We start from the raw sequence: 26,812 nt of genomic DNA on the forward strand, positions 1-26,812 counted from the left end.
GAGTCCAGATTGCAAATTCAAACCTAACAAGCAACAGTAAACACCATGTATGTACTGAGATTTAAAAAGTAAAACAAAAAAAATCCCTTCCTATAAGTATCCCTTACTAGCTAACAAAAGATGAATCAGCCCCTTATTGCTTATAGAGGCATTTTTTATGTTATTTAAACTACTTTCACATATTAATAATTATGATGAAGAGATGACTTCACTGATCAAATCATTTTGCCCTCATTTTGTCTAAATTGCCTAGTTGGGAAAGTATCTCCCTATGTAAGATTTTTAAAAGAAAAGGTGAAAAAAAAAAAACAAAACAAAACCAAAAAGCTACTGGATGAAACATTATTAAAAAGGGAGATGTAGTAAAAGAAAGCTAATCCACCTATTAAGAACCGGTTAACCTATGAAACTAACATGTATTATCAACAGTATAGAGACAGCATAATTTGATAGAATACACACTAAACCAGACTGCTGATTTGTATCCAGTTCTGTCACTCTAACTACGTGATCTCAGGGATATGACCATGTCCGTACCTCTATTTCCACATATGTAAAATGGCAGTAATAATACCACTTACCTCATAAAGTTGTTGTAAGAATTAAATAAGTTAATGCATGTAAACTGCTTGGAATAGTACCTGGAAGATGCTAGTGACTTACTAATGCAAGCCTGGCCTTACGCTATATGCTAGAACTACAAAGAGGGCTCAGAAAATTTTCTCACCAGCAGTAATTACCAAGAGCACTACCGGCAGGTACATGACCATTAAGATCTAACATATTTTAGACTATTCTTTTTTAAAAAAATATTTTATTTATTTGAGAGAGAGAAAGAGAGCACGAGTGGGGTGAGGGGCAGAGGGAGAAGCAGACTCCCCGCTGAACAGGGAGTCTGAGGCGGGGCTCGATCCTGGGACTCCAGGATCGTGACCTGAGCTGAACGTAGATGCTTAACGAACTGAGTCACCCAGGTGCCCCTAGACTAAATATTCTTGAACTTAGGAATCTATACTGTGGGGTTTCTTTATCATTTCTACGTACATAGTTTACTTATCTTGAATTTAAATACCCAAATTAAAAAATTGAAAGTTCCTCTTCTTGCTTAGGGTTAGAATATCCAAAACTGACCACCAAATAAATAAGCAATGTACTGTACATTTTTGCAAGTAATTTGAAATTTCAAGCTCTATGAAGGATACAAAAAAATTCCTAGAACAAAAAAAAACTTTTTTAAAAAAAGAAACAAAATATTCACTTGACAGAATTACTTCTTAAGAATCTAATTACTAAACTGCACCTTAGAGTTTGATATGTATGAGTTTCTGCCCAGAATTTCCAGACCGTCCTACCTTGTGCACTGGCATAATCACTACCAATCCTTCAAAACCACGTCCAGCCTGAATAAAGCCTGCTCCAGCGAGAACTATTCACTCCCTTCCTCTCTGCTTATGTGCTATGTATTACTACTGCATCAATCCACTAACAACTTTTTCAATTAATAGTTTAGAGGAGTGCTGTCTAACAAAAATGTAATGTGAGCCACATAAGTAATTTAAAACTTTTCAGTTGCCACTTTAAAAAGTAATAACAGGTGAAATTTATGTATTTGATTTAATGCAATGTAACCAAAATATTATCACTGCAAAGTGTATCAATATAAAAAATTAGTAATAAGATTCTTTATATTCTTTTTTACATACTAAATTGTCAAAATCTAAGATGTATTTTATATTCGCATAACATCTCCATTTGGACTATCCACATTCTAAGAGCTCAACAGGCACATGTGGCTACTGACTATTGTACTAAACGGTGCAGATCTGGAGTCTAGAGCATTCTGTCAAGTGTGGTCTATGGGTCAGCAGCATCAGCGTCACCTAAAATTTTTCAGAAATGCAGAATCTCAGCCCATCTCAGACTAAACTAACTAAAACAGTTAACTAAATTTAACAAGCTGATCTGAACACACATTAAAGACTGAGAAGTACTAAATTATACTACACATAGCTTGAGAGCCTTAACGAATTGCAATTGCCATTCATCATATGGGACTATGCCACTGAGTAATATAGAACACTGTATTTAAATAATAATGGTTTTTCTGCAAATCATGTTTTCTCTACACTGTTCATTAGCACATTCTTCAACAGTGGAAATACATCTATACTACCCAAAATGGTAGCCACTTGCCACATATGTCTATTGAGCACTTGAAATGTGACTGGTGTAACTGAGAAACTAAATTTTACATTTTATTTGCTTTTAACTTATTCAAACTTAATAGCTAAATATGGCAAGTAGTTACCATGTTGCACAGCGTAACTCTAGGGGTATTATTTACTACATCACGGTATAATCTCAAAGAGGGTCCTAGGGACAAATTTAGAAGGTTCTAGTCAAGATAATGCCTCTGATTACCTGTGCTCACCCTTCCTCTTTTTAATCATCAATCATGTTTACCATTTTACATTGGATGAGGCCAAATATAAAACCTATCTCTAGGGAAGCATAATAAAAGTTATAGCATGTGTTTTGTGTGTATTAACATTACTCCAGCTTATCATCAATTAACAATACTAATGTACATACCTGTACAGTCTTTTTTATTCTATGGGATGGACCTGGATACTCTGGAGAATACAAATCTGTGAGGAATAATGAGTTGATTAATGTTGACTTCCCGAGTCCAGATTCACCTAAAAGAAATGGGGGAGGAAATATGTGTTAAAGTTGGCCACTTTACCAACCTTAAATATTCAACCAATACTATAATCAAACTTGCTTTATACAAGTAATTCTTGATGGAACAAAGAAGTGACATTAGAAAACATACTATAAAGACTCCCTATTAGAGTAAGTTCTTTGTCCTCACTTTCTTATAAAATTAGACTCATGCTTCCAAGGAATCTTTTTAGCTTTGTAATTCTACAATCTGTGCTTTTTAAAAGTAATGTATCTAATACAATAGTCTCCATTTTTAACAGTAATGTATTCCTAGAGACCAAAGTTAGTTATGAAAGAAACACCCAAGTTTAGATTATATATTGCTACTTCCGTGAAATAAAAAATAAAAGAAGTTAGGTATAAACATTTATTATAGTCAATAATTAATGAATGACCAAAAAAAGAAATCATACAACTATAAAAAGGAGAAATCTGCTGATAACAAAAGAAAAATTAATCACAATGCGTCTTAGTATAAAAGTGAACCACAAAAAAAGTATTTGCAATTTACTCACCCATGTATCAATCAGCTTAAGTATTAAGGGTACTTTTCCATAAACCACCCCCCCCAAAATCATAGGTAATTACTTTTTATAGTGCTTCTGACTGAGGTAAGAGGTAGGAATGGAAGAACGTAGGACACAATTACCACTAAGATTCACATACTCTTCTTTAAACCCTCTATGTCAAATTTAGTACAACATACCAAATATATAATTTTTACCAAAATATAAATAGCTTCAAGATATACATAATACAAGGCTAAATAATTTAAAAATCATACTACAATTATCAATTAATATAGCACAAGATTAAAGAATCTAGTTATTGTTAATAGTTCAGTTGGTTTAATAGGCACCTTTAGCCTCGATAACTGATGTCACAATATTAACATTACTGTTTCTGTGTAGGCTGAGTTCTTTCTTTTTATATTGGCTCTCAAGAAAGTTAAGATCCACACTAGGTTATCAGGGCTTACCCCTCTGAATGAGGGCATGCCACCTTTTTCTAGATGTAAAAATTCCAGAAATTTCTAAGACAAAGGAAAATAAATTATAGGTTCTTCATACCTACTTCTTTCTTAACCCTTATATACTGAATAAAGAAGTAAAGACTAGAATAAAACCCAAGACTGTGGGGATAATCAGAAATATCTAGGCCTTGCAAATGTCGCTGCCCTAGAGCCCCCCCGCTGTCTAGCCACGGTCAACCCCACCATGTTCTTCAACATTGCTGTGGGCTGCATCTCCTCCAGGCTGTTCACAGACAAAGTGCCAAAGACAGTAGAGAACTTTCATGGCCTGAGCACTAGGGAGAAAGGATTTGGTTCTCAAGGTTCCTGCTTTCACAGGATTATTTCAGGATTTATGTGCCAGGGTGGTAACTTCATACACCATATGGCACTGGCATTAAGTCCATCTACGGGGAGAAATTTTTTTTTTTTAAAGATTTTATTTATTTATTCGACAGAGATAGAGACAGACAGCGAGAGAGGGAACACAAGCAGGGGGAGTGGGAGAGGAAGAAGCAGGCTCACAGCGGAGGAGCCCGATGTGGGGCTCGATCCCACAATGCCGGGATCACGCCCTGAGCTGAAGGCAGACGCCCAACTGCTCTGCCACCCAGGCGCCTATGGGGAGAAATTTGATGGTAAGAATTTCATCCTGAAGCACAGGGTCTGGTGTCTTGTCCATGACAAATGCTGGACCCAACACAAACGCTTTCCAGTTTTTCATCCACACTGTTAACGCAGAGTGGTTGAATGGCAAGCATTTGGTCTTTGGCCAAGTGAAAGAGGGCATGAATACCATGGAAGCCATGGAGTGATTTGGGTCCAGGAATGGGAAGACCAGTGAGATCACCACTGCTGACTGTGGACAAATCTAATAAATTTGACCTGTGTTCTATTAAAAAAAAAAGAAGAAGAAGAAGAAGAAGAAGAAGAAGAAGAAGAAGAAAAAAGGGAGAAATAAAGAAAAGAAAAAGGTGTCTTTGTTTTCACTTAGAAGCATAAATGAAAAATTTGAGTACTTGTAAAAATATTCTGGGATGCCAAATGCAAAAGTACACTAAATTCAAAAATTAACACTGTATTAACTAAAAGTATGTTTAGAGACCTTATTTTATTCATTTAACTTAAATTTTTTATTTTATTTATTTATTTTTTTTGGTGGTAGGTAGAAGAACAAGAGAAAGCAGGACAAAATATAAGGCATGATGAAAGGGAAAAAAAGCCTGAAAGACAACACATCAAAACGTTAATAGTGGTTACTACAGAGTAGAATTGTAAGATTTTTTTTTCTTAGCTTCCTACATTTCTGTATGCTCTAAATTTCATTCGCTAACTTTATTTTTATAATTTAAAAAGCATTCTTGAGTGACATCAGCAAAATGACAGACTAAGAAGTTCCAGGCCCTCACAGAAACATCAAAAACAACTAGAAACTGGCTGAATTAACCTTTTAGAAGCTCTGGAAAAAGTCAAAGATTTACAGCAACCAAACAAATGCCCAGTCAAGAAAATGCCATGAACAACAAAGATCAGGTCATTTTCATTTGTTCTTGCCCTATTCTCTATATAGTATGTCTGGGACTCAAGGAAATAGCAGCCCAGTTCTACATTCCTCCCTCAAACCAGACAGAATAGGGCTGACTTTACTTAAAACATTCTAACTTCTCTAGGGTCTGCCAGAAGGACTGGTCTGTCTTGTCTAACTGGGATTTTAGGTGGAAGAAGCACTGGACACCAATGGTGAAGGCTGAAGGGGGACTATAAACCCATGAATGCCTGGAGCAGAAAATTTTGGGTGGATAGATATAGTAGATACTTAAGGCCCTAACGAGAAGTTAGAGTGAGACCCTTTGGAGAATCAAGACATTCAAAAGCAGCCATGTACACAAGGGGAACTGAGAAATTCACATACAGTACCAGGCCAAACTTTCACTGCAGGCTGATCTCTAGACTCAGAACATACCCAGCTAATCATCAGATGACTGCCCTGACACTTGGCAATCTGCAAAGATGAGGAAGGTGACTGTTTTTCCAAATGCACATTTTTTAACAATAAAATCACAAGACATGCAAAGAAACAGAAAAACAAAGCCCATAGAAAGGAACAAACAAATTCTCAGAAACCACCCCTGAAGCTGCACAAATACTGGATTTGGATGAGGACTTTAAAATACCTTTTTTTTTTTTTTAAGATTTTATTTATTTATTTGACAGAGACAGCCAGCAAGAGAGGGAACACAAGCAGGGGGAGTGGGAGAGGAAGAAGCAGGCTTCCAGTGGAGGAGCCTGATGTGGGGCTCGATCCCATAACGCCGGGATCACGCCCTGAGCCGAAGGCAGACGACCAACGACTGCGCTACCCAGGCGCCCCTAAAATACCTATCTTAAATATATTCGAAGAGCTAAAGGAAAAAAAGGACAAAGAAGTACTGGAAATCAGGGATACGATGTACTACAACAAGAATATCAAGAAATTGTAAAAAGGAACCACACAAAATTCCAGAGATGAAAAATACAACTGAACTGAGAAATTTGCTAAAGAGGTTCAACAGCAGAACTAAGCAGGCTGAAGAAAGAATCCATAAACTTGAGGACAGGACATTTAAAATTACTGAGTCTAAGGATCAGAAAGAAAAAAGAATGAAGTAAACACAGCCTAAGAGATTTGTGGGACACCAGCAACTGGACCAGTATATACATTATGGGAGTTTCAGAAAAAGAAGAATGATAAAGGATCAAAGAGATTATTGAAGGGAAAAAGAAATTTTTTTTTCCAAATTTGATGAAAGACATAAAACTAAAATCCAAGAATCTCAACTCCTAGCAGGATAAACCCACAGTGACTCCACACCAAGACACAAAGTGATGAAAGACAAAGAAAAGAGAGAATTTTGAAAGCAGCAAGAGAGAAGCAACATAACACATAGAAGGAATCCTCGATAAGATTTCAGCTAATTTCTCAGTAGAAAACTTGGGAGGCCTGAGAGCAGTGTGATGATACAACTGTCAAATGAAAATTCTGTAACTGGCAAAACTGTGCTTGGAAACTCAAATAGAAATTAAAATTTTCCCAGATAAAAACTAAGGAGATTCATTATCGCTATACATGCTCTATAAGGAATGCTGAAGGGATTACTTCAGGTAGAAAGGAAAGGACCCTAGACAGTAACTCAAAGCCATGTGAAGATATAAAGATCTCCAGTAAAGATAAATAATGAACACACGAGTATTATTGTAATACAAACCAGTATTATTGTTAATTTTGGTTTGTTAACTCCACCTTACATTTTCTGTGAGATTTAAAAGACAAATGAATAACAAATAATTATAAATCTATGTTAATGAGTACAAAATGTTTAAAGACAGTTTGTGACATCAATAATAAAAAGCGGGGGAGAGACTATGAGTAGTTTATGTATGCAATTAAAGTTAGGTTGGTATAAATTCAAATTAGATTACTATAACTTAGGATGTTATATGCAATCTCTGTAACCACAAAGAAAATATCTAAAGAATATACAAAAAAAGGAAAGGAGAAAGGGAATCAAAATGTGACACTACAAAAAAATCAACTGAACACAAAAGAAGGTAGTAAAGGAGTAAATGAGTATAAATGAGTATACAAAAGCTTAAGACATATAGAAAATAATAAAATGACATTAGTAAGCTCTTCATTATCAGTAATTACTTTACATGTAGGTAGATTAAACTCCCCAAAGGCAGACTGCCAGAACTACTAAAAAGACATGATCAAACTGTATGCTACCTGGAAGACACACACAGGTTGAAAGTAAAAGGATAGAAAATATATTCCATGCAAGTAATAACCAAAAAAAGGTGAGGTGGCTATACTATTATCAGACAAAACAGACTTAAGTCAAAACCTGCTACAAGAAAAAAAGAAGGATATTATATATTGATAAAAGGGTAAATTTATGAAGTGGACATTAGAATTATAAACATATGTACACCGAACACCAAAGCTCCAAAATATATGAAGCAAACTGACAGAACTGAGAGGGAAAATAGACAGTTTACAATAATAGTTGGAGACTTCAATACTCCACTTTCAATAATGGATAGAAGAACCAGACAGAAGGTAAACAAGAGGACTTGAACAACACTTAAAACAGATGGACTTGAAAAACAGACAAAACACTACATCCAACATTGGAACGCATTTTTCTTAAGTGCACATGAAGCATGTTCCAAAACTGACCATAAAACAAACAAGTCATAATAAGTTTAAAAAGACTGCAATCAGGGGTGCCTGGGTGGCACAGTGGTTAAGCGTCCGCCTTCGGCTCAGGGCGTGATCCTGGTGTTGTGGGATCGAGCCCCACATCAGGCTCCTCCACTATGAGCCTGCTTCTTCCTCTCCCACTCCCCCTGCTTGTGTTCCCTCTCTCGCTGGCTGTCTCTCTCTCTGTCAAATATATAAATAAAATCTTTAAAAAAAAAAAAAGACTGCAATCATAAAAAGTATCTTTGCCCATCATAATAGAATGAAACTTGAAATCAAAAACAGAAGGAAAATGGAAAATTAACAATTTGGGTGAAAATTAAACAACTCTTAAATAACTAATACATCAAAATAGAAATCATAAGGAAAATTAGAAAATACTATGAAACAACAAAAAAACAACATTCCTAAACTTATGGGATATAGAAAAATCAGTGCTATGAGAGAAATTTATAACTGTAAATACTTACATAAATATGAAGATCTGAAATCAACAACCAAATAAATCAAATCAAATAAAGAACAGAAAAATCTCAAACCTACAAGTTATTTCTTAGAGATTAACAAAACTAACAAAGCTTTAGCTAGACTGATTAAAAATAAAAGAAAGAAGACTCAAATTACTAAAATCAGAAAAGGAAGTGTGGCTATTACTCCCAATTTTACAAAAATAAAAAGCATCATTTGAGTACTATAAATAATGGTATGCCAGTAAATTGGATAACCTAGAGGAACTGGACAAATTCCTAGATATATACAACCTACTAAGACTGAACCATTAAGAAATAGAAAATCTGAACAGACCTAAAACTAGTAGAGACTGAAACAGTAGTGAAAAACCACCTCAAAAAAGAAAAGCCCTAGACCTAGATGGCATGATCAGTGAACCATACCATACATTTATATCAGAATGAACACCAATCCTCCTTAAACTCTTCCAAGAAACTGAAAAGAGAACATTTACGAACTCATTCTATTAGGTCAGCATTACCCTGATACTAAAGCCAGACAAAACCACAAGAAAATTATAATCTAATATCCCTGACGAATACTGATGCAAATATCCTCAAAAGGTATTAACAAACATAATTCGGACACCTGGGTGGCTCAGTTGGTTAAGCTTCTGCCTTCAGCTCAGGTCATGATCCCAGGGTCCTGGAATCAAGCCCCATGTCGGGCGCCCTGCTCAGCAGGGAGCCTGCTTCTCCCTCTCCCTTTGCCTGCTGCTCCCCCTGCTTGTGCTCGCTCTCTCTCCCCCTCTGTGTCAAATAAATAAATAAAAACTTTATTTTTATTTATTATTTATTTATTATGTTATGTTAGTCACCATACAGTACATCATTAGTTTTTGATATAGTATAAATAAAATCTTAAAAAAAAAAAAAAACCATGATTCAACAGCAAACATTAGAAGAATTATACACCATGACAAAGTGGGACTTACTCCTGGAATGCAAGGATGGTTCAACATTCAAAAATCAATACCTAATGAAGAGGGAAAAAACACATGATCATCTCCAGTGATGCACAAATGCCTCTGACAAAATTCAACACCCTATCATTAAAAAAATTCTATAAACTATAGTAAGAAGGAAACTACCTCACTATAATAAAGACCATATATAAAGAGCCCACTACTAACATCATAGTCAATAGTAAAAGATTGAAGGCTTTTCCTCCGACATCAGGAATAAGACAAAGACATCCATCTTCTCCTCTTCCGTTCAACACAGTAGTCAGAGCAATTTGGCAAGGCAAAGAAATACAAAACACCCAAATGGGAAAGGAAGAAGTAAAATTATCTCTGTTCACAGATGATACAATCTTATAGGTAGAAAACCCTAAAGATTCCACAAAAATACTGTTAGAGCTAATAAATGAATTCAGCAAAATTGCAGGATAAAAAAAGATCAATACAAAAAAATCATTTGCATTTCCTACATTAACAATGAACAATCCCAAAAGGAAATTAAGAAAACAATACTACTTACAGTAGTATGAATAAGAATAAAGTAGTTATTAATAAACTTAACCAAGGAGGCTAATGACTTGTACACTGAAACTACAAAGCATCACTGAAAGAAATTTTAAAAGACCTAAATAAATGGAAAGACATCAGTTTTCATGGGGTGGAAGGCTTAATACTGCTATAATGTCAATACTACCTAAAGCAATCTACAGTTTGAACTCACTCCCTACCAAAATCCCAACAACTTTTTTTTTTTTTTTTGCAGTAATAGAAAAAAAATCCTAAAGATCATACAGAACCTTAAGGGACCCAAACAGCCAAAACAGTCTTGAAAAAGAAAGTTGGAGGACTCACTTGCTGATTTCAAAACTTACTAAAAAGATACAGTAGTCAAAACAGTGCGGTGGTAGTATAAAGACAGACATATAAAACAGTGAAATAGAATAGTCCAGAAATAAACCTTCATATAAATGCTAAAATGATTTTTGACAAGGGTGCCAAAACCATTCAATGGGCAGAGGACAGTCTTTGCAACAAGTGATGCTGGTTAAAGTGAATATCCACATGCAGAAGAATCAAGTAGGATCCATCCCTCATATCATAACAAAATTTAACTCAAACTGGATCAAAGGTAAAACTATAAAACTCTGAAAACACAAGGGGAAAGTTTTAGGACACTGGATTTGGCAATGATTTCTTGAACCTTTCCTTGAATCATGATGGCAACAAAAGAAATTAAACAAACTGACCATCAAAATTAAAATCTCTGTGCATTGAAGGGCACTATCAGACAAACCACAGGAGGTATCTGTGTATCATAAACATAATAAGGGATTAATATCCACAGCATGTAAAAGACTCCTACAATTCAAAAACAAAAAAACCAAACAACCCAATTTAAATATGGGCAAAGGTCTTGACTAGACATTTCTCCAGAGACAATACACAAATAGCCAATAAACACATTAATAGATGCTCAAGATGGGCAACTGGGTGGCTCAGATAGTTAAGCGTCTGCCTTTGGCTCAGGTCATGATCTCAGGGTCCTGGGATCAAGCCCCGCTTTGGGCTCCCTGCTCAGTGGGGAGTCTCCTTCGCCCTCCCTTCTGCCCCTCCCCCTTGCTCATTCTCTCTCTCTCAAATAAATAAAATCTTAAAAAAAAAAGATGCTCAACATCACTAGTCATCAGGAAAATGCAAATCAAAACCACAATGATATCACTTCAAATCCATTAGAATGGCTATTAGCAAAAAACAAAACAAAACAAAAAATACTGGTGAGGATGTACAAATTGAAGCCCAACGGCATTCTGATGGGAATGTTAAATGGTACAGCCAATGTGGAAAATGGTATGACAATCCCTCAAATATTTAAACAGAGGATTACCATATGATCCAACAATTCGATTTCTGGTATATATGCAGAAGAACTGAAAGCAGAGAACTGAACAGATATTTGCATACCAATGTGCACAGTAGGATTATTCACAATAATCAAAAGGTGGAAACAACCCAAATGCTCATCAACAGATGCAAGGGACAAAACAAAAGGTGTAAACAACCCACATGCTCATCAACAGACAAGTAGATAAACAAAGTACAGTATATACATACACTGAAATATTATTCACCTTTGAAAAAGAAATTCTGATATATACTACAACATGGATGAACCCTGAACACATTACAGTAAGTGAAATGAATGAGACACAAAAGGATAACTATCATATGACTCCATTTATATGAGGTACCTAGAAAAGTCAAATTCATAGAGACAGAAAGAAGAATACCAGTTACCAGGGACTAGGGAGAATGGAGAGTTATTACTTAATGGGTGTGGAGTTTCAGTTTGGGCTGATGAAAAAACTCTAGAGATCAATAGTGGTGACAGCTGCACAACAGTGTGAAAGAACTTAATGCCACTAACAGTAACAAGAATGGGGTAAATGGTATGAGTTAATAATTGCTGAAGCTCTACTTCCATGTTTAAAGTTTTTAATATCAAAATACATATGTGTATTTGTATATATATTCTTTTTCATCTATTTTATAGTTCAACTATTTAATTTTATAAGCCCTGATGTTTGTATAATTCAATAATAAAAAGTAAAGGTAATTTTTCCTTAAATACCTTCCAAATAATTCCTTTAATTCTCAAAATAATCTGTTATCAGTTCAAAATGTATACTTCCATGCTTTCTCTTTCACATATAAAAATACAAATATATATATGAAGGGATTATATATACACACAGAAATAAAAATTGACTCACATGCATTTTATACTGGAATTTCCTTTTTTTGAAAAGGTAACATATCACGGCCATCCTTTTCAATGAAAACACAGAGCTACCTTATTCTTAATAGGTAGGTATCTAATACTTTACACTATAGACATAATTTACTCATCCCTTCCTTTTAATGCACCTGTTTTCTATTTTTTGCTCCTACAAATAATGCTATTTAAAAAACCAAGAATGTATATATCTTTATGTACTGTTAATTTGCATATTATATCTTTGTATACAGTTATTTCCATTTGCCACATGAACTCTCAGAAATTAGACTCTGGATCCAAAGAATATGTATACTTTCAATTTTGATAAACAGACACTTTCTCCAGAAAGTTATAGCAATTAACTCTGAAGAAAAATGTATATATGAGAAACTCATCTATGAGATTCATGAAGAATTGCATGATACTGAATATGAGATCCTTTGGGTGAACTGACTTTAAATTATGAACACAGAGGGAGAAAATTACAGAGGATTGAATAAAAAAATTTTTTTGAAGAAATGAGTGGAGATGTGGGACACGTTTTGGAAAAAGAGAAAGAATGTAGGATATACATAAAAAAAGAATAGCAAGGCTCCAAGGATATGAAAGCCTAAGAAAGCATAAGAATAATGAGTCCTCTGACCCTCAGAGAAAAAAAGGGGTCTGTTTTATCTGAATGTGTAGCTAAATGAGTTAATATCCCAATTTCCCTCTACTCAGTTTACATTACCTTTCCTTAGGACAGACTTTGTCATTGTACCTGCCAAACAATCTTTTGAGGTAGTTATTTACCATTAGGGAAAAGGATCCCAGGGATGTTAAGTGATCTGCCTAGGTAATGTAGCATTTTAGTATTATAACTTAGACTAAAGTCCACCCAACCTTCTTTCTTCCAAGTTCAAAGAATAAAGCTGGCGGGAAAGAAATTTACAAACATATTCACAGAAAAGTAGTATTAAATTCCAAACATTTTTACCTACCGATTAGGGTTCAGAAAGTTCCCTAGAGTTTAAATTAGGATAAACCTCAAAAAACTTTAGAAATTTACAGGTTAAAAAATCCTAACTTTTCCACTTAATGGATGTGCTACCTTTACCATTGTATGCAATCTCTTGGCTCAGTATGCTTACCAGCCAAATGAAGAGAACACTACTTACTGAGTAGTGAGCACTAAAAGAAATAAAAATTAGCACCTAGTATACATTTTTTTCCATATAGTAATACTCAGGTTTTAAATTCAGAAAACTTCCTGTCCAATTAGTCCAAATCAAGGTTTTACCCCTCTTCCTCACAAACATGATTTGTCAATAAAACTAATTGCCTCAAAAATGGCTATCTTTAAAACATGATCACACACCCAAAAAATCAAATTTAAAACTGTTTTATAAATGCCAACTAAAACCAACTGTCAAACTTCCATAATTGTTAGCATTTCTATTTTAGGCTCCTTACTTCCCACTTTGATCTTATTATCATAATTACCTTGGAAAGGAATTTGATCAATTTCCTCATCTAAGTTTAAAAGGAGGTGGCCGTAAATTTCGTATTTGGGAATCTTATACTATTATAAAACTTCAAAGTGCTGTCTGCTTTTTTATACTCACTAAAAAATCAGAAAACACCTAACTATACTTTCACTTAACAATGTTTTCCCCACAGTGAATTTTTTTCTCTATCTTCATTGAAACTCCCATCATTCATTACATGAAGTAGTAGCTTACATACTCTGAATGAAAACTTAGCTTTGGTCAGTTTTTGACATGCCAGGCAAGAGGTATCTAAATAAATTAACTTCCATCCATTCCTAGATAACTCACATTGAGATTAAAGCTTTCAGATTCAATTCATATGTGATGTTCCCGAAGGTTGGTTACAACAACAAGAGATAGCTTATTTCTGGGCTTCATCAAGATGAACATTTCAGGACACCTTACCAAAAGTTACAGAGGCTTAAAAAACGTCAGAGTAAATTATTAGTGAGTATATGGACAGAAGTAGCTAACCTCCAATTTAAAAGGAAATAAATTTCCTACTTGACAACTTATTCTGTGTATTTTATATTCTTTTAGACTTATTTACAATGTAAACCATAACTATAGTAACTGGGTGATCTCTGTCAAAGTAAACACAAGAAATTATAAATATAGAGTATCATTTGGCCAAGGAAAAGAATTTCAGAATCCAGTTTAACAATGCTTACATGTAACTGCTTTTTCTCTAGCTCTCATCTCCACAATTATGCTTGTAGTCATTTCTAAGTTATTTAGACTTATTTCTAAACGTTTAGGCAAAGTAAAATTTTTCTTCATGAACTGCTCAATTTCTTTAATTCAGAAATACACATTTCCCCCATCGTTTCTAAAAATGAACATCTCTCACAGTCAAAATTTTTTCAGTATCTTTTTATTTTTTAATCATTTTATTTTTTTCATGTTAAGTGTATTCTTTAGTCCCCATCCCCTATTTCCCCTAACCCCCAACCCACCGCCCCTCTGGTACCATCAGTTTGTTCTCTATAGTTAACAGTCTATTTCTTGATTTGTCTTTTTTCCCTCTGCTCACTTGTTTCTTAAATCCCACATGTGAGTGAGATCATATGGTATGTATCTTTCTCTGACTTACTTCACTTAGCATTATACTTTCTAGCTCTAGCCATGTTGTTGCAAACAGCAGGGTTTCTTTCTTTTTTATGGCTGAATAATATCCCATTATATAAAAATATAATTGTATAATAATTATAATGGAATATTGGAATATAAAGAATATATATATTCTACATAATAGAATATAAAGAATATAAAGAAATGGAATATTAGTATATAAAGAATATATACACATATATACACTTTTATATATACACACATATGAATATGTGTATATACACTTTTATATATATATGAGTATATATATACACACACTTTATCCATTCTTCTCTATCCATTCATCTATTAATGGATACTTGGGCTGCTTTCATAGCTAATAATGCTGCTATGAACATAAGGGCGCATGTATCCCTTTGAATTAACGGTTTTGTATTTTTTGAGCAAACACCCAATGTGCGATTACTCATAGAGTAGTTCTGTTTTTAACTTTTTGAGGAACCTCCATACTGTTTTCACAGTGGCGGCACCAGTCTACATTCCTACAACAGTGCATGAGGATTCCTTTTTCTCCACATCTTCAATAGTTGTTGTTTCTTGTGTTTTTGATTTTAGCCATTCTGACAGGTATGAAGTGATGGCATCTCATTGTGGTTTTTGACTTATATTTCCCTGATGATGAGTGATAAGCATCTTTTCATGTGCCTGTTGGCCATTTGGGTGCCTTCTTCAGAGAAATGTCTGTTCATGTCTTCTGCCCATTTTAATTAGATTATTTGTTTTTTGGTACTGAGTTCTATCAGTTCTTTAAATATTTTAGATACTAACCCTTTAACAAATATGTCATTTGCAAATATCTTCTCCCATTCAGGTTTGCCTTTTAGTTTTACTGACTGTTTCCTTTGCTGTTCAGAAACATTTTATTTTAATGTAGTCCCAATAGTTCATTCTTGCTTTTGCTTCCCTTGCCTCAGGAGACATACCTAGGAAAATGTTGCTACAACCAATGTCAGAGATTCTTGCCTGTGCTCTCTTCTAGGATTTTTATGGCTTCAGGTCTCACACTTAGGTCTTTAATCCATTTTGAGTTTACTTTTGTGCATGGAGAAAGAAAATGATCCAGTTTCATTCTTTTGCATGTTGTTGTCCAGTTTTCCCAACACCATTTGTTGAAGAGACTTTTTTCCATTGTATATTCATTCCTCCTTTGTTGAAGATTAATTGACATATAATTGTAGGTTTATTTCTGGGCTTTCTGTTCTATTCTATTGATCTATGTGTCTATTTTTATGCCAGTACCATACAGTTTTAATTACTACCACTTTGTAATATAACTTGAAATATGGACTTAGGATACCTCCAGTTTTGTTTTTCTTTTTCAAGACTGTTTTCACTATTTGAGGTCTTTTGCACTTCCACACAAATTTCAGGATTTTTTGTTCTAGTTCTATGAAAAATGCTGTTGGTATTTTGATAGAGATTGCATTCAATCTGTAGATTGCTTTGGGCAGTACAGACATTTTAACCATATTTGTTTTGCCAACCCACAAGCATGGAATGTCTTTCCATTTCTTTGAGTTGTCTTGAATTTCTTTCATCAGTGTTTCCTAGTTTCTAGAGTACAGGTCTTTCACCTCTTTGGTTAAGTTTTTTCCTAAATATTTTATTATTTTTGCTGCTACTATAAATGGGACTGTTTTCTTAATTTCACTTTCTGCTGCTTATTAGTGTATAGCAATGCAAAAGATTTCTGTATATAGATTTTGTATCCTGTGACATAACTGAATTCATTTATCAGTTCTAGTTTTGGGGGTTTTACTGTATTATTTCTTACCTCCCCCAAATCAAATCTGATTGTAGTTTCATAAACTATATCTTGGAATCAAGGAAATAAGAAGATCAGAATATTTCTTCCCTCAAACTCAAACTTAATTAGAAGAGCCAAATCAAAGGAAGGAGACCTTAATTACTTCTCCCTAAAGTTTAGAATTTGATATTTAATATTTAGAATGAGTTACTCTGTACTAAAATGATTTCTATTTCTTTCTAATTTTCAAGACCGCAATGGAACAGGATAAAGAAGGTAACTAAAAGACCATCTCCCTCCAACCCTAACTCAGGAGGTGAAGGAATAAAGTTCCCCCAGAAAAAGTTACAAACTGTAGGAGAAAAGTCCTTCAAGATTCCAGTTTCTTTCAGGGAAAGGAGGTAGAAGGAATGTACTAAGAAGCAGTTAAGAATTTAGTATGAGCTAATGTGTTGAACATACAATGGGAGATCTAGATAAATGAGTAGAAAGGTTGGTGGGGTACCTGAGAAAGGGATGAGAACCTACAGGGGAATATAGGAGAGAACCCAACACTGTGACAAAGGACTAAATGGTATGGAGGCTTTAATCCCAACAACTTCTTAAAGAAAGGAGGGGATACTCTCATTGGTGACCTAGAAGGGAACCTCAGAGCTGTGTTTTGGACTCAGACTTTCTTTCCCTTATACCAATATTTTCTATCTTAAATCTTTCTAAAACAAACATGTATTTTCCTCATTATGAAACCAAAAAGCATACTGCAAAATAGGTAAAATTACAGAGAAATAAAATTCTAACAAGTTAATTTTTAGTCATCGAAAAACAAGGTAAGTTACCATTTTGCTCTCAGATATTTAAACATTCTCATCATGCATAAGATCACAATCAATAATTCACAAGTAGGGTCCCATGTAGACAAGAAATCCATAACCATTTGACTAATAATGATTTCTTCTTTTTCTTTTACTTGCCCTGATAAAGACTTCAAGATCATACTGAAAACTGAAACCAATGTCGAACTCTTTTTTTTTTTTTAAGATTTTACTTATTTACTTGAGAGAGAGACAGGGAGAGTGCGCGCACGCGAGAGAGTACAGCAGAGGGAGAGGGAGAAGGAGACTGCCCGCTGAGCAGTGAGCTGGGGCCCTGGGGCCTGTTGCCAGGCTCAATCCCAGAACCCCGAGATCATGACCCAAGTCAAAGGCAGACACTTAACCGACTGAGCCACACAGGTGCCCCAATGGTGTCAAATTCTGACTACAAAATATCCTCAGAAAGCAATGCGAAATATTACATACTGCTTTGTATGAAATATAATTCTGTGAATACTTATTAATCATAAACTATATATCAGGCACAAGGGATTAAAGGGGCAAAAATAAGACAGAACTCCAAGTTTCAGTGAACTTACAGACTAGTAGGGGAGACAGACAAGTAAGCAGATGCTATAAGCTTTATATTTAGCTATATTTAAGATGGAAGAAAACAAAGAGTAACTTCTAAAACAGATGGGAGTTAAAGAAGGTTTCCATAAAGAAGTGACAACAAAGCTAGACCTTGAAGGATAAGTAAAAACTAGCAAAATAAAGAAAGGTACAGAAAAGGAAGAACTCATAGAAAACAGAAGTCTGGATCAATGCAATTTATTTGGATAAAATACCATGTCTGGTTTTCAGCCTCACAGCTACTAAATCAGTCTCCAGGGCCAAGGCTTGGGAACCATAAGTGATTCTGCTCTACAGCCAATGGTAGAGAACCACTGGCCTGCATACTAAGAGAGGAAGGCTTAAAAAAAAAAAAAAAAAGAATTTAAAACATATTTAGGGCTTAATTGGGGGGAAAGGAAAAGTGAGACAGAAAACTCTTTTTTTTTTTTATAATGATTTTTTATTATATTATGTTAGTCACCATACAGTACATCCCCGGTTTTCGATGTAAGGCTCGATGATTCATTAGTTGTGTATAACACCCAGTGCACCATGCAATATGTGCCCTCCTTACTACCCATCACCGGCCTATCCCATTCCCCCACCCCCCTCCCCTCTGTAGCCCTCAGTTTGTTTCTCATAGTCCATAGTCTCTCATGTTTCATTCCCCCTTCTGATTACCCCCCTTTCTTTATCCCTTTCTTCCCCTACTGATCATTCTAGTTCTTATGTTCCATAGATGAGAGAAATCATAAGATAGTTGTCTTTCTCTGCTTGACTTATTTCACTTAGCATTATCGAGACAGAAAACTCTTAAGATGACTTACAGGATTTTGTTTTGGACAACTAGTAGAAGCAATATTATAGTGGTTATTAGTGCAGCATTTAACTTTTGGCTTGCTGGATGAGAATCTTACCTTTATAGCATGATTACAGCAAGCAAGATACTTGAATTTTTATGCTTCTTTGCATATCAAATTAAACATAATACATGAACTGTGAGAAATAAACTAAATAATACATGTGAAACATAAGTACAGTGCCTGGTACATAGTAAATACTCAATAAAAAGTACTTTTTCTGTAATATCATTTAACAAGATTAAGAATACAGGAAAAGGTGAGAACAAACAGGATGAATTAAGATAAGGACATTTTAAATTTAACACCCCTTTCAAATTAAAAGTCAAAGATTTTATATCAATACCGAATTAGAAGAATTAAAAGTCACTTAACAACTTCAATCTATATCAGTTTTAAAAGCCAACTTTTAAAAGATGGGTATAAATCTTAGAACAGGCACGGATGAATTAACAAAAACAGATGCAAATTTACATGCAAGTGTACACAATTTGTCCCTATGTACAATGCACTGTAGTAGAGGCTTAGGTTATGAAGATTTAAAAACAAGTCATTCATTCTTACCCTTCCCCCACCATACACACACCCCCCCCCCATACAAATCTATACACATACCCATACATACACCCTCTATCTGGGTGGGAGAAAGCTACAATTTACCATTTTATTCAAAGATGGTATAACGGAAGATATGCACAAAGCACTACAGCACATAGGAGAGGCAAGAAACACAAGACTGTTATGGATCAATGAAAAGCTTCCCACTGAAATAAAAGCTGAATTTCGAAGGGTGAGTAGGATTTAGGCAGTACTCCCAATATTCCCAACATGGAACTAAATTTGACCTAAAAACCTAGACAACCTCAACTTTCTTAAATATGGCACCTTGCTTCACCTATCCTAACATAGGTACAGTTCTTAGACCAACTGTCTGTTGTGAATGGTTGCTGCCACAAGGGCCCTGAGCAGAATATCCAAATAGGCAAGGTTGGTATCTAGACCTGTTGTAACTCCTTCTCATGCTAACCTAGCTGCTCAAAGCCACCACAGTAGTATTTTTCCTAAAGCGAGGAGGATTTGAATTTAAGACAGTTTTGAACCTGACTCCAGAGTCTGAGTCATGTGGTAGCTTTTTTTTTTCTTTTCCTAAAGATTTTATTTATTTATTTGACAGAGAGAGCCAGCCAGCGAGAGAGGGAACACAAGCAGGGGGAGTGCGAGAGGAAGAAGCAGGCTTCCCAGCGGAGCAGGGAGCCCTACGTGGGGCTCGATCCCAGGACCCCGGGATCACGCCCTGAGCCAGAGGCAGACGCTTAACAACTGAGCCACTCAGGCACCCCCATGTGGTAGCTTCTTGAACAGCTCTGTAAGGGTAGTGCACTACTCTTGTTCTTTCCTTGTTCCTGCTGGCTGAAATGTAACCAGGATGCTCAGAGCTGAGTTAGCCATCTTAGACTACAAAGTATCTTGGGAAGAGAGAACATGCCCAGTGAAGCAATAAACAAGGAAGTACCTGGGACAATGAAAACTTAAAGCAGAGCTATCACTTCAATCCAGAACATTTCAACTCTGGATTTTGAAATAGAGGAAGAATAAATTTCTATCTTGTCATACACTGCTATTTTAGGGTTCCATTATTTATAGTCAAATTTAATCCAAATAATATTAACAAGCAAGACAAGCAAATGTAACAACAAAAACCTAAAAGTCTCATTTCAGTAAGACAAAAAATTAAAAACACAAACTATAGAAGATTAAAAAAATACATTTTTTAAGAATATCAATGCAATAAACAACATGTCATCAAAATACATATTATCATATATTAATTAATCCAAGGAGAGAACCAGAAATTCAGTGTTAAGTTTTTGCTGTGTTTCCTTAGATTCTAGTAATTCTCTCATTTACAAACTTTTCGTTATTTGAAAGTTTTATATGATAGAAGAATAAAAATAGCAACAAAACTTAAAAATGCACAAGGCATAAACTTAGAAACAATGATGAATTAACAGAACATCCACAGTGAAAGACTAATAGGCCTCTCAGATACCGATAAACCGAGTGGTTCAAAATGGAAATGCTCTGAATAATTAAAATGCTTGATTGTCAAAAATAAACGCAAAATCCCTACCCAGAGAATGAACATATTTTCCAATTACATATGGATTACTGATATAATCTGATCATATATCTGGCTATAAAGAAAATCAATCAATACTGAAAAAATAGAGAAATCTACATGTCATATTTTCTGACTACAACGCAGTGAAATTTTAGAAATTAACAACAAAAGACTAACACAATCCGCTTGCCCATATAGACATAAAACAGTATCTCCCCTCAACTCCTCTTATCTGAAAAACTACTCAAATGCAAACAACTACATATGAAAACCTAAGCGCTAGGATTAAAGCAGTGTTCAGAGAAAAACCTGCGTTTAAGCCTAAAGAAAGTAGATTAACCTTCAGAGTGACTCTTTGTGAAACTAAACTGGTACAGTTTTTCTGACAAATACATACTATAGAATACCACTTAATTCCAAAGAATGAGGTAGCTCCTTATGTATTGATATGGATTTATGTACAATATATTGATAGGAGAAAAAAAAACATTCACAGAACAGTATTTATAGTATGGTACTATTTATATAAAAAAGAAATCTACATGGGAATGACCAACATACATAAAATTATAGAAAAATGCCAGAAGACTTGTAACAACTTAATGATGCTACTAGAAAAGGGAATGGTACTGAAGGAGAAAGAAAAAGGAACTTCACTTTTTTCCTAAATGTCTTTAGAATTTATATTTTAGAAAAATAATATATTTTTATAAACTTTTCTTTTTTGAGGAGGAATAAACATGTGAGACATAGGAGAGTGGAGTAGAAGGGTAAGGTTGGCATCACAATGACTCTAAAGGGTCCTGGCCTCAAAATAAATAAAAAGGAATGCTGAATGTAGTGAAGTGGTGTATGAGTTTGGACATTAAATTATTAATTCCTACTTATATTTAGTAGAGTAATATTTACTTCCATACCTAGATGTCAGATATTCTATAATCATAAGTCAAAATATAGCAGCCTTGTCCTAATACTCTCAAGGTGACCTAATACTACAATCAATTCCTGGGGCACCTAGCTAGCTCAATCAGTGGAGCATGTGACTTTTAATCTCAGGGTTGTGCATTCGAGCCCCACGTTACGTGTAGAGATTATTTAAAAATAAAATCTTAAAAAAAAAACTACAATCAATTTTTGGTCATTGTGCTTTACTAAAGGGAAAGCAGTAGTGTCACTAACACAAAATAATAGCTAAAATTAGTTCCATCAAAGCAAACTCTAACACGGAATTTGTGGAAACAACTTCAATCAAGTTTATCACTGTATTATTTATGAAATGTTTAAGAATAGCACAATTCAGAATTCTACATCCTAGCTTAAGAAAACAATATTATTCAATAAAATATAAACAGAATGCCTATCTGCAACATTTTATATTTCTTTGTAACTAATATTTTATTTCTTTATATGAATAAAATGTATAATATTTTCTATTTCTATATAACTAATATTTTAAGATCTGTTAAGTGATCCAAATTAACACCTATTTTGTATTTTTTGACTCTGAAATGCACTATATATGTTCAGGAACAAAGTCATTCTCTTTCCCTCATTGTACTGGATTTTAAAAGGAAATAATTGGTTTAGTACTTTTCTGTCCCTATTAAAACAAAATATTGTAATACTTACAATTAAAGATGTTAAATATTTTAAGACAATTCTAAAATAAGAGTAACTGAGTTTGTAATATTGTACCCATACTTTAACATTAGATACAAGTTAAAATAACCCGTGTTCTCTTTGAAGCCTAGCCCATGAAAGCGGTGCATATCCCATCATCGTTCAAGATGATCACATTTCAAGTCTAAGAATAAAACATTCATGAAATGTTTGTTCACAAGGTTTTGAAGAAAGTCACATCAATAATTATTTATAATAGTCCGGGTCAGGTTCCTTTAGGTCCTTGGGATTATAAAGGCTCTCAGAAATCCTACAATTAAAGAGACAGCTTATCTTTGTTTTACCCAGCAGCTCCTCAACTTTTCAGCCTTAGATTGTTCCCCCAACCACCTAAAATATCTAGTAACATCTAACATATGAAACATACTTTGAGATATTATACTGTATAGTTCTTATAAATTATTTTTCCTTAATTGTACATAGTTATAGCACTTAATATAAATATTAGTATTGTCTTAGTTATAGTTAAGTATACATAGACAGCTGAAACCTTGAGGATTTTTCATTTATATATAGCACATAAACACTTAAGCACAGATGCTCCTCAGTTTTATCCACTAGTGACTTGGAAAAATCCACTTCATTACACAAACTGTGTAATGAACACACATAATGTGGTTTCATTATCAACATCAATTTGCTAATTACATAGAGTCTCAGAACATTAGAACTAGAATACTCCTTAGAGATACAAATCGAATCACATAAACATTAGAAAATGAAGCCAAAGAGAAGTTAACTATGCCAAGAGCACAGCAAGGTAAGTGGCAGAGCAAGAACCAGAACATCCCTGTTCCAAGCCCCAAGCCCTGGGGTTCTGCTCTTCATGTACATCTGCTTCTAAATGAAGTCTCTGAAATTCTCCATGGGACTCACCCATTGGGTAGCTGTTTTCAAACTTGCATTACCCCAATTTACGGGAAAGAGAGAAGCCTCCTCTACACACACATTTTGCATCAAAACCCAGTATACACATACACACAAGTATATTTATCTGTATTGTCTAAATATATGTGCATATAAATTTAAAAGTTCAATGAAACAATACTCATGTTAAGCAAAATACACTCTATTTTCAAATCATTTCTATTTTTCATTTTGTAAAATGACTCACTAAATTGACGTAATGATCCAGTTTGAAAAAAACCTGCCAAAGAGGATTCAAAGTTTCATTAGGATAAATAATCTCACTCCCAACATCCTATAGTTTCTCCATCCCAATAGCTATCCTATGATGGACTAGTACAATCAACAGAAAATACAGATATAAATAATTTCATTTTATGATTATTTATTAACAGCTGCTAAATGTTAGAACTGGGGACATTTTGCCCTCAAAAGTTTAATTTTGTTGAGAAATAAGCTATAGTTAAACAAAAAGTACAGTGGGTATACATAAAGAACACTTCAGTGTAGCTTGCAGAATCAAGGAAGACTTCACAGAGCAAGTAGCATTTCACTCAGACATGCATAGCAACTAACCAAGCAAACCAGTGAATATCTAAATAATGCTTAGATGTGGAGTGGCTTTTTAGAAAGGTGGAATCTCCAACCTCTGGTTTAGCATTTGGATGAAGAGAAAAGAAAGCATAGGGGGACAAATAAGTTTAGGAGTAAGGAGGATAAAATTATTTTTAAAGAAATAAAAGGCATCTACTAAGAGCAAACAGGCAACTGAATACAGTTTTAACTGGAGACAAAACTAAAAAAAGCAAAGAGCCTACACAAACTATCACAAAGTATCAAGGCTTTTTGCTTTTCTTAAAAAACTGAAACTGGAAGTCATAGGCAATAAATATTATAGGTATAGCTTTATTAAAGAGTGAGGACATGAAATGCCACTGAGCAAACACATAATCAAAGAACAGGCTTTACGTTAAAGGACTGGCTAATGTTTTGTTAAAATAAAATGGTTATGGGGCGCCTGGGTGGCACAGCGGTTAAACGTCTGCCTTCGGCTCAGGGCGTGATCCCGGCGTTCCGGGATCGAGTCCCACATCGGGCTCCTCTGCTATGAGCCTGTCTCTATCTCTGTCAAATAAATAAATAAATAAATAAATAAATAAATAAATAAATAAATAAAATCTTTAAAAAAAAAATGGTTATGGTATTATTTTTTGATTCCCTGCTCTGACAGGTTTCATTAACTGAACAGGAGATTTGCTGTGGGATAAGAGTGATTTATTATTCTGCACTATACTGTAATAAACACAAAAAAGCCTGGATCCTAATTCCATCTCTGTCACTAGGAACTTAATGACATGGACCATGTTTTATCCATCTCCAGATTTTCAGGGACTAGAATAGCACGTGGCACTTTGTAGGTGGTCATTAAATTTTACTGAATAAATGAATGTGGAATGCAAAGAGAAGATGTCCTACAAGGTAGAATTTGACCAAGACCATGAATGAAATATCCAAGAGTAATAGGATTTCAGAGAACTGAGGATCTCAGCAGCCCAGAAAAGAGGTCATATTTCAATGAGGTTTTGAAGGGTGAAGGAGCATTTCAACTATCTGGAATATCTATCTATAGGTATAAGAGGCTACCTTTAACCATCTTGCAGCAACAGTGTGGGAAAGAAAGCAAAGGATTTTTTAAAAACAGGATCTTTAAATCCTTTCAGGAGGTCTAACCATGTTGGAATTTAAACAAAAGGAAAGCGTAGTGCTTGAGAGATGCTGTAGACCACCTTGTAGAGCTTTTCTGTCTTGTCTACTGCTTGCCTACTCTTGTTTATCCTGAGGTTTGAAATCAGTTTTATACAAATTCAAATCCTAAGTCGACCACAATACAGTAGTGACCCTGATCAAAATAATAAAATAAGCTAATTAAGTTATTTTAATAAAATTTATTAGCACAGTACCTGACATTAAAACATCATCTCAAATGTTATGTATTATTAAGAAACAGGTGTTAATTTCAGCTGAGGTAGAGATGAGACAGTGTCAAACTGTATGCAGTTCTTTTTTTTTTTTTTTTTAAGATTTTGAGAGAGAGAAAATGAGAGAGAGAGAGAACATGAGAGGAGGGAGGGTCAGAGGGAGAAGCAGACTCCCCGCTGAGTAGGGAGCCCGATGCAGGACTCAATCCCGGGACTCCAGCATCATGACCTGAGCCGAAGGCAGTCACTTAACCAACTGAGCCACCCAGGCACCCCAAACTGTATGTTAAGGAGCTATTTCAAAACAGATGACTATACTCTACCCCAGAACTAAAGCCCAGATTATCCAGGCAAGTATTTCCATATATGTTTTGGAGATGCTTCCCAAAATGATCTGAAAGGTAGATGAAATTAAAAAACTCTAGTAAGTAAATAATGACAGGGCAAAAAGCCAGATTCACCAACATTTAAAGATGGCCAATGAAAGGGATGCTAAACAACCAGATAAACCAATAGGCAGTATCACAAAAAATGAGAAAGAATTGCAAGGAAAAAGTAGTCAATATCAAATCAGAGGTTAAAAAAAAGTGGCCCAGGGACAATGAGAAGTCCTCTTATTGACCTTTAAAAAAAGCAGTTTTGTATTAAGAAACCAAATGGTGAGGAGTTAAACAATGGATGGGAAATTAAAAAGTGCAGATTTATTCTTTCTTTATATCTGGCTGAAAAAGAAAGAGAAGGTGCTATTCTTTGTTTTGCTTTTTAGCATACTAATCTCTAAAGATTTAATCTATCAAGAACAGTCTTAGACTACACTAGATACTGATGATTTCTTCCAAGGTATTCCATTAACATGTGACTAGGGATTTGCTATAAGACTATTTTATCTCCTCAAAATGTATTAGGACTGATGCACATGCTAATACTAAAATGAAAGCTGAATATTTCCCTATGACCTGGCTCTGTAATTATCTAAACAAAGTTTACTTATTTTAATTACAGTAACTGACCGCCAGCACTAAGAGCTAAGGAATAATTCTGCTATCTAGCCAGTAGCAAACATTCCAACCAGCCACTCAATAATTACCTCAACCACTGAGTCAAAAAACTTTCACTTGCTATGAGTCTAAAGCTGTGAGGTTTTAGATGATGTTTAAGGAGGATGGTAGGATATTTCTTGCTATATCAGAGATAAAAGTACT

The 26,812-nt window shown here is 34.7% G+C and overlaps 1 protein-coding gene and 1 pseudogene across 3 annotated transcripts in view; one reads left to right on the plus strand and one right to left on the minus strand.

Moving 5' to 3' along the window:
• SEPTIN7 (septin 7) overlaps positions 1-26,812 on the minus strand; it is a 122,256-nt gene that overhangs the window by 49,210 nt on the left and 46,234 nt on the right. For all 3 annotated transcript variants that reach the window (XM_040644104.1, XM_040644105.1, XM_040644106.1), the window contains one exon: positions 2,593-2,699. In XM_040644104.1, coding sequence (XP_040500038.1) covers positions 2,593-2,699 — 107 coding nt within the window. The remainder of the gene's footprint in view (positions 1-2,592; positions 2,700-26,812) is intronic.
• LOC103659019 lies at positions 3,190-8,019 on the plus strand (annotated as a pseudogene).

The sequence above is a fragment of the Ursus maritimus genome, unplaced genomic scaffold (genome assembly GCF_017311325.1).
Source record: "Ursus maritimus isolate PB19 unplaced genomic scaffold, ASM1731132v1 scaffold_3, whole genome shotgun sequence".
Lineage (NCBI taxonomy): Eukaryota > Metazoa > Chordata > Mammalia > Carnivora > Ursidae > Ursus > Ursus maritimus.